This window comes from Anastrepha ludens, chromosome 5 (genome assembly GCF_028408465.1).
Source record: "Anastrepha ludens isolate Willacy chromosome 5, idAnaLude1.1, whole genome shotgun sequence".
NCBI lineage: Eukaryota > Metazoa > Arthropoda > Insecta > Diptera > Tephritidae > Anastrepha > Anastrepha ludens.
In genome coordinates this window covers 49,609,480-49,625,131 of record NC_071501.1, presented here as the reverse complement: position 1 = coordinate 49,625,131, position 15,652 = coordinate 49,609,480, and the positions used below count along the sequence as shown (strand labels likewise).

The 15,652-nt window shown below is 34.5% G+C and overlaps 2 protein-coding genes across 2 annotated transcripts in view; one reads left to right on the top strand and one right to left on the bottom strand.

Annotated features, from left to right (window-relative positions):
- The window catches only part of LOC128864288 (kinesin-like protein KIF14), a 39,281-nt gene that overhangs the window by 13,357 nt on the left and 10,272 nt on the right, over positions 1–15,652 (top strand). The window lies entirely within an intron of this gene.
- Positions 4,880–14,400, bottom strand: LOC128864293 (uncharacterized). Its single transcript, XM_054103889.1, has 2 exons — positions 13,620–14,400; positions 4,880–6,049 (listed from the first exon to the last, which is right to left on the bottom strand). The coding sequence occupies exons 1-2, from the start codon at positions 13,771–13,773 to the stop codon at positions 5,841–5,843; spliced, it is 363 nt and encodes a 120-aa protein (XP_053959864.1). The 5' UTR covers positions 13,774–14,400; the 3' UTR covers positions 4,880–5,840.

Here is a 15,652-nt window from a genome sequence, read left to right as displayed (position 1 = left end):
ATGGGCGAAAACCGCAATCGAGAAATCGGAGCTTTTTTCTAAATATCTAAAAGATATTTTTACACCAAACGATACTGAAGCTGATCTTTGTTTTGACAGCACTGTTGCTTCCTTTCTAAACGAACCCTACCAAATGGAGCTACCGATGAAGAAGTTCACCAAAAGTGAAATAGTTAGCGCTATTAAAAAGCTAAAAGATCACAAGGCACCAGGATATGATCGCATCACGGCCGAAATTCTCAAAAAACTACCTCCTGAACCCTATAATTTCATTACCCATTTGTTTAATGCGTGCTTAACCAGAAACATTTTCCCGGCTCAATGGAAAGTAGCAGAAATTAAAATGGTGCTCAAGACAGGAAAACCAGGCGATGAAGTGAAATCCTATCGCCCTATCAGTCTTCTACCAATACTGTCAAAAGTTTTTGAAAAGATCTTCCTTAAACGTTTAATGGTTTTTATCGAACGCAAACAAATAATTCCGAAACATCAGTTTGGTTTCAGGAATGAGCATTCGACAATTGAGCAAGTCCATAGACTTGTCGAAAAAATACAAACAGCGCTCGACCGAAAACAAATCTGTTCAGCAGTTTTCCTGGACATATCACAAGCCTTCGACCGAGTGTGGCACCAAGGCCTACTCTTTAAAATAAAAAAGAAATTACCACTAAATGCTTATTTGCTCCTTAAATCATATCTAAACCAACGAATGTTCTACGTAAATTACGAAAATGAAATTTCCAATTTCCAACAAATCAAAGCTGGGGTCCCACAAGGCAGTATATTAGGTCCAATCCTGTACTTAATTTTTACACACGATCTGCCAACCACAAAAGGTGTACTAACTGGCACTTTTGCCGATGACACCGCTATTATGGCGACAGCAGTGGATCCCGTAGAAGCCTCTTATATGCTCCAAATAAGCATAAATAAAATCTCCAAATGGCTCCGGAGCTGGCGGTTGAAAGTAAACGAACACAAATCTCAACACGTAACCTTTACCACAAAAAGAACCACCTGCCCACAAATCAACTTAAACCGTATTCCAATTCCGCAATGTGATAGTGCTAAATATCTAGGCATTCATTTGGATAAAAGGCTTACGTGGAAAACGCATATCTTTACAAAAAGGAAAGCTCTAGGTTTAATATTTCGTAATATGTACTGGCTGCTAAACCGCAAATCCACCCTCTCAATGGACAACAAACTTATCCTCTACAAATCCGTGATAAAACCAGTCTGGACTTACGGAATCCAACTGTGGGGTACTGCGTCAAATTCAAACTTGGAAATCCTGCAGCGTTTCCAGACCAAGACTCTACGCACCCTAGTCAACGCTCCGTGGTACGTTACAAATGCCCAAATTCATCGGGACTTAGACATCCCTTCAATAAAAGAGGAAATACGAAATGTAACCAGTAAAACCCGAAATCGACTTCAATCGCACCCAAATGAACTGGCCTCTACCCTCATGTCACCATCATGTGTCTTTTTAAGGTTGAAAAGAAAAACACCAATTCAGCTCGTCCAAGAGCCATCTATAAAATATTGAATTTATTTATTAGAAAGGATATTTCACTGGAAATATTCCTTTAATACTAAAATCAAAGCCACTCTTAAATGTAACCAAATATTTGTAAAATGTCTTCTAAGAATTGTAAGTATAGACAGAATACAAAATAAAGTTTAAAAAAAAAAGAAAAAAAAAAAATTCCTGAACCTCTCTTAAAATCACCCTACTTGACGCATTTCTGTTCCAGAGAACTGTTTGGACGATTTTGCGATCCTGCCTGGTTGAGATGATGTGTTCTCGGCGACAATTTTGGCGATTGTTTGAAGTTACCGCTAAAATGTTGTTGGTATTTTTCAACTTTTTGGCAGCATTTACCACAGACGCCTTGGAGATTCCAACGGTTCTTGCTATGTCTGCATAACTCAGGTTCTTGGCTTTCAAAAGAACTGCAATTTGTTGCTTTTGTCCCGATGTCAAATCCGACTTTCGGCTCATTTTCTAAAAAAAAAACTGGATAAATTAAAAAAAGGATATACCACGTGACAAATTCAAAAGATATGTATATTTTGTACTTACTGTTCTTATATTTTAGATATACTATATGAATATTCACTATTCAATTCTTTCATTTTTCAGACGAACTCAATTCGTTTTTTATGCTCCTCACACAAGATCGAATTAATTCGCACTAGCACTTGCACACTTAACTTTTCACAAACAAAGCAAAAAACCTGATCCTTTTCTAATCGTCGCAGGCCAATTGACCAGAAATTCTTAAAAACATCTAAGAACAGCTTAAAAACCCCTTAATACCCTACTACAGTAATGGGAACGCAATTGTACCGAAGTAACACGGTGCATACGAGTCAGCTGAAGCTCTTCATCTGCAATAGGAGGTGGTTGGACTCCGGTGGCGGCATGTGGTGAGCGGAAGTTCATAAAGGTGATGATAAAAGTGCCTGCAGGGTAGCTGTTATGGTAGCACCCCAGCGGGAACTTCTTGCTGAGCATAGCAGAACTTTAACTGGGAGCATAGATGCCTCATTCCGTAGATTTTTAATGGGGACATCAGGAGGGGGAATCTGGTAGCTGTTCTGATAGGCAGGTCTGGAGCTTAGTTCACGTAGCACTACTTCCACGCAACTAGATGAACGCTACATAATTTAGAGCCTTGTTGCCGTCTTTGCCTTTGCCGCAAGTGCTACTTGACGACCTTGTTGTGGTTTTGTATTTTAGTGGCAATCGTGGTAGTGTGTGCCGAGAAATAGAGTAGATTACACCTAGTAACTTGGAGATATTATTTGTCGGTATTGGTGTGTCCTCGACTTTAACCATCAGTGGTGGTTTGCCCTTCTTCGTCCAGGTCGTAAATAGGGTCACCGCTCATTTATTAGCGAGAAGTTGGAAGTCCCTTGTGGTGAAGAAGCGAGAAAGTCTGTCGAGGTAAGTAGGTATTCACTTTTGAACACAAGCCATAGAAGTCATCAATCATCAGTGTTTGAGATAAAATACACTCCCTCTACTGGTTGGAGAAGCTTCGAAATAATGCTTCCCGAAATGCTATTGAGGGTCGAACACACAGGTGAACACGCAGGTGGATTGTTCGATATCAATTAGTAACTGGAACGACTAACTATGTCGAAGGCCTTGGATATGTCCGACGCTACTAGGACAGTTTTCTCGCATGAGTGGTTTTGGTTAAATTCGCTGTTTATAGCGTTAAATATTAAGCACTTTCAGCAAGCCTTGCATCCATTATTGAAATCTGCGTTTTTTAAATTTTTTTGGTTTACTCTTCTTGTGATTTGACAGTTAATTTCGATAAATTTCCGCTAAAATACAGTGCTGTCGTACGCTTCATGCCCAAAATTTCAGAAAAGATAGCATGACATGAGCCAACCAACTTCTCTAATTGCTATTCGACGATTCTCCATAACAATTTTCTTCATTTTCTCAACATTTTCATCGGTTGTTGATGTGCTGGGACGTCTAGTGCGAGCGTCGTCATTCACAGCTTTCGAGCAAGTTCGACCTTCTGTGAAAAGTTTGTACCACTTGTAAACATTTTTTTGACTCAGAGTACTCTCGCCGTCTGCCACTGTCAACATTTCAAGTGTTTTCGAGCTCTCAATTCCATTTTTTACACAAAATTTGATGCAACTTCTTTGATCCATTTTTTTCGATAGCAGAAAATCGTCGATAACGCAAAACACTTGTCTTATTTATGCCTCTCACAAACAAATTAATCACGCTATATTGCTAAAACCGCGAACATATCTTTAAGACGAATGGACCAACATAAAAAAAATAATAATCGCAGGCCGAATGTACGTAGCCCGCGAAGTTTGAAACCTTGACCTTATATTTCGAACACACCTCGTATACCGTGGTAGCCAAATAATATGCATCTATTGCCCTGTTATAGAATAATTAAATATTTTTGCAACAACATTTCCCACACCGAATATGGCAACATAACAGTATCTAAAATATTTTTGTACTGATATTAGTTCATAATTCCATTAATTTTATATAGCGGTCCAACTCCGTTTGCTGAAAAGAAACCCCACATCTCCACTGTGCCTTAGTGCTTTCTTACATTGGTAAACTCATAACAAAGCTTTTAGCATGCGTCTGCAGACACTTCCTACTGACTGTTGGTCCTATTAAAGTGTCAGTGGCTTGTTTTGCGAAGGCGACCGTCTCGGTAATCGACAGTCACTTTATTTTAATGAACTTATTAACTATTCTCAAAATCGCACCTTTGTGTTGGCAAATCATATCTATCAAAGTTGCCACAATTTCACATCGAACGTGAATCTTGAAAGAATCGTGCAACCCACGCATATGCTGAAGATCTCCGTTCGGGTGGCTATGAGTGGCTTTATGTCCGGGGTTGAGAAAAGTTGCGGTAAAAACAACAAAGTGTTTCATATTTAAACATATCTAAACATATTTTAGGGGGTGTTTTATATTATTTTCCTTAAAAAGCTGGTGTAAATAAATTTTAGTATACTCTTTAGCACGTCAGGTTTTTTGCACGTTTGGGGTTTGTTCGAAGCACGTAATAAAAGCGGCAATATGGCAGCACTAATAAACGTTTGCAGACCATTTGCAAATGCTGATACTTCTCTGATGTTCGGCACTTATTTGACATGGATAGGTGAAAATGAATACGTAAATAAAAATAAATATTTTCCTTGATAATTTCGATATTGACGGTAATTTACTGATTTTCATGTAGAAATTATTGCTTTATTAAAGAAAATACCCTTGTACCTAAACTTTATTGATACACTGTACATATTATATGTACATATTCCCTCTTATTCAATTGAAAGTAGACCAGTAATGATTATTAAATATATGTAAATATGTATTTAATTTGCTCTTATTTTATAATTACATTACCAACTTACAAATAAAAAATTTATATTTCTTTTATAAGTGTTCATTTTGTTAACTTTCAAAGCTACAAAGCGTATACAAGTACAAACATAATAATAACAAGAAGCCAAACAGTTTACATGTGCACAAAACATATCTATATCATGTATTTATTTACATTACATGTCTTGTCTAATATAGACAGATTCAACGCCATTCCGTTTATGCATATTTTTTGCTATTTTTTTTAATAATTTTATTTTTTTTATGGTAAACAATTATACTTGGAAGGGTTTGGTTATAAAAATTATAAATTATTTCGTTTATATTGAAAACATTAGCTTGCCTGATTCAGTCTCTCTCCTAAATTATCAATATTTATGTACATATATATTAATTATAATACATATTTAAATTTCAGATTTTTCCATGAAGTAGGATGTAAATATGCAAGAACATACGAATATAAAAAGAAATGCATATATTTATCTGCGTTATATCTGTTACACGTATTACTCTATTCGTTCTGAAGGTTCTGAATATTATTAATAAATGTATAAAGTATTTATTAGTTTTTTAGTATAAGTTTTATGTGGTAATATTTCTTTCTTGCTTTGTTGTTATTTTGTTATTTCTGCACATATGTATATGTATGTATAAAAATACGGAAAGTGGTAGTGTTTTTGTTGCTGTGCTATAGAAACTACTTCGTTCACGTTTTGAAATGCATTTTTTTACTTAATTCCTTTATCTATGTAGCTGTAGAAGTTTTTGATCTAGTAACTGCACCGTCTTCAAAGCATTTGTCGTTGGTGCACGACATTCACGACATTTTTCGTTGGTTGTTGTTGTTGTTATTAGCACTTCATAAATATTCCGCGCTTGCTCAATTTGAAATCCACTTCGGTTTGTTGACACTTAAATGCTGCGTGTTCGAGTATTATTGCAGAGATACATTAGCTGGTTCCATTGACGTCGTCTGCAACTCCTTCTCTTCAATTTCTTCCTCATGCTCCTCACAAATACTATCGTGATGTTTGCGAGACTCTCGTTTGCGCATGTAAGTGGTAAGCGGTCTCTTTTTCTGTTCCCTGCAGAAGGGGCACTCCTTCTTTTGGGCCTTTACAGATTTTACTTGTCTGCATTTTTCTGTAAGGAAATAAAAATATTCATATGTGTATTAATATGCATATATGTATGTACATGTACCATATATAAAAAAGCGTAATGAGTAAGAACTTTCTTTGTTCTGCGAATAAGTGAGCATACATATGTATGCATATAATATTAACTGTGAATAATTGTTGCTGAAATACAAAGTAAAGGTTGTTAACAGTGTTCAAATTTTATATATGTATGTAAGGGGAAAAATCTAACAAATTTGAATATCTAACGTATTGCAGCAGAAAATACGCATTTGCCAAATAAAGTACATGTATATGTACATATACATTTCCCATTTAGTTTTCATTCAAGCCGTTGCTTCATTAAGCTTTGACTCAGCATGTGACTCAGTATTTTAAATTCACATGTACAATGCGTAATTGTATTAATTTTTCAAGATTCTTTTTACGATGCTTTAAAGTTATAACTGCACTTAAAATTAACTACTTCTATAGATAGTTAAAGAGATAATCTGACGCAATAAGTTTGCTGGGTATAAAAAGTTAACTACATGAAAGGAATACAAATGATAATACATACATACATACTACGGAGTCAGCCAAGTCTCAAACGTAATCGTGAATATTATGAGACTGTTAAATATATAATATATAGGGAGGATGGCATGGACGACATTTGATTTCAACAGGGCGGTGCAACTTGTCACACTGCCAAAGTTACACTCGAACTTTTGGCTACCGTTTTTGAATTCCGATATCAATTGGCCGCCTCGGAGCTGTGATTTAAGCCCGTTGGACTATTTTTTGTGGGGAGCCGTTAAGGACAAATGCTATGCGACCCATCCAGAGACGATTGATGCTTTAAAACAGGAAATCGAAGTTGTCATTCATGAAATTGGAGCCCAAACAATCGAAAATGTGCTTAAAAATTGGGTTGATCGAATGGTCTCCTGTAAAGCCAGTCGTGGCACAAATGGAGGGAGTTATAGTTTTACGCCGCCCTTATGCTTTTTCATGACAGCGGTTTTCCATTGTCATTACCTACAGAGGGGCGACCGCTGTTAAAAAAAACCTTTTCTTTCATTTTGGTGTTTCCTGACCACAGCGGGAGAGACTTATCATGTACAATTAAGATAACGAAGTCTTGCTCTAAATATAACAAAAAACATACTCAGTAAATATGTATTTTGAATCGAGTCTAAACAATATATCTTCATATCACTACTGATTATTATAAGCACACAGGTTACAAGTCCAAAATCACTAACCTTTTAAAAACCTACACCTTAATTGCTTTGACATTGTATGGTGTTAATTTAAAACACGTTCTAACCTATGATTTTTAATTTTTAAAGCATTTTGGTGAGAAACGTATCGCCGAGGTCGAGACTTTTCAAATGCAAGCTTTTATAGACAATTCAGAAAAAATGTGTTATCTCTTCCACATAAAATATAATATATTTTCTTATAAATATATTTCTATATGAAACCATATAAAAAGTTGTTCTAATAGTGATGGGCTCAAGCAATAGCAAACCTCTGAGTGTATTTCTGATATGAAAAGAGCTTTAAAAATATAAACAGCTTGGAGGCGGGTATGTCTCTCCATTTGTAGAAAATATCAAACATACACCACAAATTGGAGGAGAAGCTCAGGCAGACTAAAATAAATGATTTACCATTATGATTTCGAATATTTATAATATATTGAAATATGTATGTGTATACCAATACATACATATATGTACTTGTATAAATATACCTACGTGCATATGTTGTACAATGGAAAAGTTAACATCTCGACGCTAATTTATGAGAATTTGTTGGTTAAAAATTGTTTTGAGTGAATTCACCGAAGTATAATATTTTGTATAGCAAAGCAAAGATACCTGTCAGCAAGTACTGATAATATAATAAATTATCAAAGCAAAGCATAGGGGGTCCTATCAACACCGCCTATTTTCAAACACTGTTTATTTGCTAATACTGATAATATATTATATTTGTACACACAGTGGTGACCAAGTCATATGCAACTATTGCCTTTTCTAGAATAATAACATACATACCTCTTTTTCTAGCTCAGTTTTATAGAATGTTGATTAAAAGTAAAATTATTTTAGTTTGGCATGCGTACTTTTATTTAAAGTTTTCAAATTAACCAAACTCCTTCCTTATAGCAACAAATAGTTAAATTTTTTATACCAACTCGAAAAATGCGTGGACAAAACAATGCAACTCTTTCATGTTGCATAATAGTTTCAAGCAACAGTATTATATCGATATTTTACTGTTACTTTTAGTTGTTAAAGATATAAAATCAATAGTTTTTTTGGTGTTGTATGGTTTACTAAACAGAGCTAGTTTACGCGGGCGGCAGCCCTTGGTCGGGAAAAACCCCAGTCATTCCGGTAACGTAGGACCGGCTGCCATGGGAATGTAGTTTTTTTGCGGACAAAGCCTGCCATTAAATTTATAATGGCAAGAGACAAGTTTGGAAAAGGACTACGGAAAGAGATAATTTCTGAGTTTAAAAAGGAATGACACAAAAAAGTATTTCTACATAATTTAATGTACACAAAGATGCGATTTTGAGAATAATTAATAAGTTCATTAAAACAAAGAAAGTGCCTGTCGATCACTGAGGCGTTCGCCCACACAAAACAAGTCAAAGGACAACAGTAGCAAGCATTAAATATTTAAATTTCCAAATATCGGTGAGAAGTGTCCGTAGTCGCCTGTTGAAAGCGTCGTCATGAGGTTGTCGTCTAGCACAAAAATCTAAGATATCTTTGAAAAATCAATTAAAGGGTATGAAACTTTGCTCAATCTAATCTGGATTGGTCAGTTAACAAATCAAAAACTATTCTCTTCAGTGATGAGTCCCAATTTAATTTAATAGGTCGCGATGTGGGTGGCCTCCGTAGCCGAATCGGTTTGTGCATGACTACCATTGGGAATTCGGAAAGAACGTAGGTTCGAATCTCCGTGAAACACTAAAATGAAGAAACAAGTTTTTTCTAATAGCGGTCGCCCCTCGGCAGGCAATGGCAAATCTCCGAGTGTATTTCTGCCATGAAAAAGCTCCTCAAAAAAAAACATTTGCCGTTCGGAGTCGGCTCAAAACTGTAGGTTCCTCCATTTATGAAACAACATCAAGACGCACGCCACAAATAGTAGGAGGACCTCGGCCAAACACCCAAAAAGGGTTTAAGCAATAATTATGTATGTATGTGAGTATGTGATGGAATATGTTATATGTGAAGATTAGTTAATAAGCGATATTCGAAGGTGCCGTGCTCCTTTTCAGCAAACAGAGTCGGACCACTATATAAAATTAATAGAATCATAGATTAATATGCCGTGTTGCCATGTGCTACTGCTACAACATACTTTTTTTTAACGCAAATTAAGAAATTAAACTCAGTTTTTTTTGCATTTTTCTGCACCATGTTTATAATTTTTAGCGTAAAACAGCACAAATGTAGCTTAATGCCATCATAGTCACAATTGGAATGACCTTGCGCGTTGATAAGCTACTTTTTTACTAGAAGGGTGCATCTGTTCATACATATGTATGCGTATGTAGGTATATCGCTAAATTCATAAATGAATAATTTTGATTATAATATTATACATGCATACATTTTTATAAATGACATTATGTATGCCATACATACATATTATATATTATATTGTATCTCCGGTCATATGCGATTAATCGACTAAGCAAACAACGTGTTGAGAAATAAACAGATATGCATGCGCTCATTTACTTATTACTTTTAAATATTTATTTATTCAAATAAACTAAGTGCTTGTTTTTGTGTAGATGTATGTACTTATATATATATGTATTTTACCGCTGATAAGAAATTATAATTTCTGAAATGTGTAATTACATTCGTATACCATATTTATAACGGGTAATTTTTTAAAGGTATCAAACTTTTCTTTTAAATAAAGAAATCAATACGGTGAATAGTATTTTGGCTTATAAACCTCCAAGTTTTAAAAAATTTAGTGTTGTTGCCTGTGGTTTATATGGAAATTCCTGGTTGATCTTATTTGATATCACTTTTTCCAGCTCCTTCTGTATACCACTTTCTCGCTTCTTAGCTTCCAAGTCATACACCGATTTCTCAGTATAAACAAGTGACTTGGCTTACCCTTACAAAAAGTAGGTAGTGTGCACATGGCGGATGGGTTACCTCTTCAGTCATGGAGAAAATATATGGCATAGAGCATTTTTGGAGATGCACCGTTAGTAATGCGACAATTTGTGTATTCACAAAGCCACAAGACACGAAGAGTCACGTTTCCATGACAGTCGAGTCTACGTTACCGGAACGACCCGGATTTATATCCGGCCAAGGACTGCCACTCCAGCAGCATTCCCCGTGCATGTGTGGGGAATGTTTATGCTGTTACAACAACAGCAACAATAATATGTCAGCGCGAAGCGAAGCGCTATTTTTTATTGAACATCGCTGTTTTTATAAATCAGTTCAAAGTTTTTACAGTTCTTTGGAAATATATTTTTCAGTTTAGATTAGTAGAAAAGTAAAATAATGTAAAACTAAAAAGGGAGTTTCTTTAGAAAAGGTTTGAAAATTTTAATTTATTTGTATGTGTTGATTATGCCTTAACTCAACTACTCATATTTATTACATTTTTCAAAGCTGTATACATTACATACCTATGTATGTAGAAATATATTTTAATTGAGATCAACATATGTGCATACATACGTATATATGTATGCAGTTTAAAACTGGTAACCACTTGATCCACTTTATCCACTTCAATGCATGTATACGAATGTATGCATATGCACACGTGACGTATACGTACACATATGTATGTACGTTTTTATGAACATATTATCCGGCACAATGTTTCGATACAAAACTTAATTCAATAAAAACTGGAATTTGCTGCGAAATAAAACTAACGCATTGATCTTTCATAATAATCGCAATCTAATTGATGCGCATATTTTTACTGAAAACTGCATTTATTTCTTGGAAGCGAGTATAGTTTATACTTAAGCATATTTATACATCAATGCACGTTACAGAAAAAACAATATGCAAATGTTTAGTAAAATGCTGTTGTGTTTCTTTGGAATGCACGGAAAACGCAATAAAATAATTTCCATTCAAAATTATGTAAATTTCGTGATTAATGTATTTAAATGCAAATGCATGTAAGGCGGTTTCCATAGCCGAATGTGTTTGTACAGGGTAGTAGGCGCAAGATTAGTTTAACAATTTCAGGCGTTCTCTTGATAGGCGGTTCTACGTTATTGGAACAGCCCGGATTTATATCCGATCTCATTTATGGGGAATGCTAATGTTGTTAGAATAACAACAATATCGAAAAATTGTCTCTAACAGCAGAATGTTTATGTTGTTACAACAATAACAACAGAATGTTAAAAATAATGATAGAATACAAGATTGCGTCCATCGGAAAGAACAAATTACAGAAACAACATGCGAATATAATCTATCAAATTTACTGAGAGTGAAATAGCGGTACGAAATGAGCGCCATCTTTACATTCGATACATACATCGTGGAATATAACGTCTGGTGGAATTAGTTATGTGATTGATAATAGTTTTCAAAGTGATATACGCACTTTGTATCTTCAAGAAATATGAAATTCTTCCCATAACTCATGGATATTATTGATCTATCCCAAAATACAAAAGTCGTTTTGGATATTTCAAAAACATAATAAAATACATATTACACGATGTTTAAGATAACAATACGAATAAAGGAGCTCACCAAAAATGCTTTCACTGGTGGAATTACATACATATGTACATATTCACATATCTATGTGACCTCACTTGTTTTTATGCAAATATAATATATTAATTTCACGATCCACTGCTAACATTGTTTTCGACTTTACAGCAAAATGCTAAGGCAATGCATAAACAACAAATGTTGTTTACCTGTTTTAGGAGGGAAATTTACTCACACAGAAATAAAAATAGAAACACTACTTACATATATACATACATATGTATGTGTACATTCACACATAAGTTTAAAAAAGTAAACACTTTAAACAGGGTTTTCGCTCAATATTGCGTCGTTTCAAAGCACTTAACTTAGATAAGCGGTCTAATAATCGTAACTTATCTTTCAAGCTAAGAATAACTCTTCAAGGTAATTTATATAATATATGCTAGTATGCTTAGGCAATCACGGTTGTATATGCTTGTATATATACATTAATTTTTTTCGGCATTCAGATAATTGCGGATTTTTTGATGCATATACATATATGTATGTATTTTTTTATATAAATAATAGCAATTTAACGTTGTGTTAATTAAAGAAAACTTCTTTTTAAATTTGGGAAGCTCAAAATTGACCTAGCAGACTTTTTCTTATGATTTTATATGGAACCTGAATTTGGTAGGAACTATGTACATATGTACATATATCAACGAATAATTTACACGCCCTAATGGCCATACATACATATGTAAATATATGAACAATAGGGGTCTTCACGTCGAGCTCGTTCTGTCGTTACTTAGAAGTTTTACATATATTTTTTGTTTGTAAATCCCAAGAAAGCGTTTAAGCATCAAGTAGCGCCGCGGTGGCAAGCTTGTCAATTTGATCGCTAGTTGGCAAAATAACAATCAGCTGTTTTGTAATTGGCATTTAATAGTCAAACACGAAGTTTAAGTTTAAAATATCAAAAAAGGAAGGAAATAGAAAATATGCATTGTTAGATGGATTTTAGACACTAAGATGTACAAATTTCTTTACCTTCAATTAAAATAACTTGCAGCGCTTTTTGTTAATTGACTAATAATTTTTTCTTTCTAATATGTTTATAATCGTGCATTGGCGGATTCAGAAAATCTCTTTGGAAAGGTTAGTTTAGATTTTGTAGATATCAAGGCGCAATAAACACACTGGCAATGAAAAAGCAAATGAGTAGATATATGTATATGTGTACGATTGTGTATGTGCAACTAAGTAAAAAATATCCAAACGTGCTCGTAGGCAGGCAAGTACAAATCAAGCATACCCGTATATACGGATGGATAAATGTGTTAAATGAATGTATGTGTGTATATACATACATAGTGAATATATGCAAGTAGTCGAAAGGTAATAATAAATTGGGCGTGATCAGTTACTTGACCATATAGGCGTCAACGAGTTTGTATTACAAGAGTTGATGACCTTTCGTTTATTATTACATATATTCTCAAAGCATTTAACTTGCTTAATTAATATTATAATATATAAATAAATACATATAAATAAATAAAACAAATATTGCAAGTGGTGCTCTTATATAAGACGTATAAATCTATTGTAAAGATATGGAAATTTTTGAGTGATTAACATAGGACCCAAGGCTTGTTGAATAGGTAGTATCAGTATGTATAGTATAGAAGATATCTAGATTGTAAAATTTTGTTTAAATTAATCTAAACTGTAAATATTTGTTTATAGCTTTTATAAGGACAAGCACTAAAACACATTGTTATTGCTCTACTGCTACTATCTGTTCACTTAACTTGTATTAGCATTTTATGTATTCCCTACCTTGAACCTTGCTGTATGAATCTCTAGATGGAGAACTGGAACTGTTTTCGAATGTGCCATAAGGAAACTGTTCATAGTCACGAATATTTGAGTTGCGCACTGACCCACCGTACGACAGTGTCGAGTCACCAACAAATACACCCCACACATCCATGGTCAAATATAAAATACTACAAAGAGCGTTGTTGATGTATGTGAGTAGGTTTGCACTCGGCGTTTAGGCTTTAAGTTGATTTCCACGAGTATTTCTTTGCGCCAACTAGTGACGCTGGCACTTGTACGTAATCGTTGTACTAATCGTAGTTAGGACCAAGAAATTTTTGGTATGATTTTGTAGATCCCTTTCTGTAACTGAATGAATGTCGACGAGTTTAAGCTGTGCGTTTTGCTTTTTAATTTTAAATGTCCTATATGCTCTCGTCACTAGCCTCAATTCAGTCATAAATTGGTACGGCAACTGCGTTTATCACACACTGAACACTTGGTATAGCTGCTAGTTAATGTACCGAAGGCATTTCTTGACTTTTGTGTAGGCATACACTATATACTCGTGTGCATATGTATGGTAAATATGTAAGTACTTTTACAAAAATGCGTACATTTACACTGTATTGTATTTTATATTAAACTTGTTTATTTTTTACTTTTAATACATCATTCTCTAAATGCGAACAGTATAGTTGTGTGCGAAAATGCTAAAAATCGTAAAAAGTTCACTTCATTGTCCGTTGAATTCTCGCAAGAGACTACGCTAAAATTGTACTCTCATCCGCTATGTATATTCTTGACTTTCCCATATACGAGTATTTTTATAGATTCGTCGTTGTTTGTGTAAGTGCAGTTCAGTCGACTGGTTTTGTTGTTTATTTTCTCGTATATTTGCGTTGCGTTTATTTTGCGTTAGCTAGTCTCGTGTCGATTTTTTTAATGCAACCGAACACCTCCACCGCAAATCAGCACAGACTACTTTCGAGCCAAATAAACTGTACAGGCGGCTTGTCAAACTACACACAATTTTACGTTTGATAAAACTGCTTTTGTTGAAAATGGAGGCCCTCGACCGTCAACGTTTAAACAAAAATCGAATTTTTTTAATTTCCTATTTGCATTACTGAAGTTTGATTAAGTCACTTGTATCGTGTATTGTTAAAATGTTTAATTTAAAAGATTACAGATATCACATATAGTACAAATGGTTAGTACATACATATGTTTTTTTAGAACTTGTGGATATTCATAGGTGAAAAAATGCAAAGGAAGAAGAAGACGAAATCATGCAACTATCGTAAGATACACCATTTAGTAGTTTACACATTTTGAAAAAAAATTGCTTAGTGGAGACATCATGTCACGAAAGCAAAATACTCTTTCAAAAATCTGTTTTGGATTCTGTTAATGCCGGTGATGGAGAAAATGAACAAAACAAAAACGTGTCGTTTATTTGGCCCTTTAGGTGCAATCTCTATTATTGAGACGACCATCTATAAGTTAGCGCATGTGCTTGTCTTAAAGAGAGAAAAAGAGGGCGAATGGTGTACGTGAGCAAAACGGGGTAGCGCGCTGTGAAGGTAAAAATATTGCTTATATGTACAGTGAACCGAACCAAAACTACACCAAAAGGTTTTTGTTTTTGACATGCATTACCCCTAAAACCATTAAAACTTTCAAGCTGCAACCAAAAGACGCTAAAAGCCTAATTTCATTTCTTTGAATAAGTGAAACCATCTATTTTGAAAAATTCATTTTATTACTCAAAATTTCTAAAAACAAACTCCTTTTTCGAGGACAAAAAAAATTAAAGAAAAATGACTGCAAATTCCCAATTTGGTTTAAAGAATACCCAATAAATGTTTCTTCCCGTGCGGTATCACTGACTGAATTTATAAAAGATGCACATTATGACAGCGCTCTCACGAAAAAAAATGTTTCGTATCTTGTCATCTATGGTCTTAACAAGGACTGATTGGGAGAGTGTAAGAATACGTGTAAAATAAGCAGGCTCAATTCTGCTGCCGAATTCCCCATGAATTGTC

What these genes read in the sequence shown, in the direction of transcription:
- LOC128864293 (XM_054103889.1), bottom strand. Translation starts at nt 13,773, where the DNA reads ATGGATGTGTGGGGTGTATTTGTTGGTGACTCGACACTGTCGTACGGT. An exon ending in TTCATACAGCAAGGTTCAAG is followed by an intron (nt 6,050 to 13,619) that starts GTAGGGAATACA and finishes ATTTCCTTACAG; the next exon opens with AAAAATGCAGACAAGTAAAA.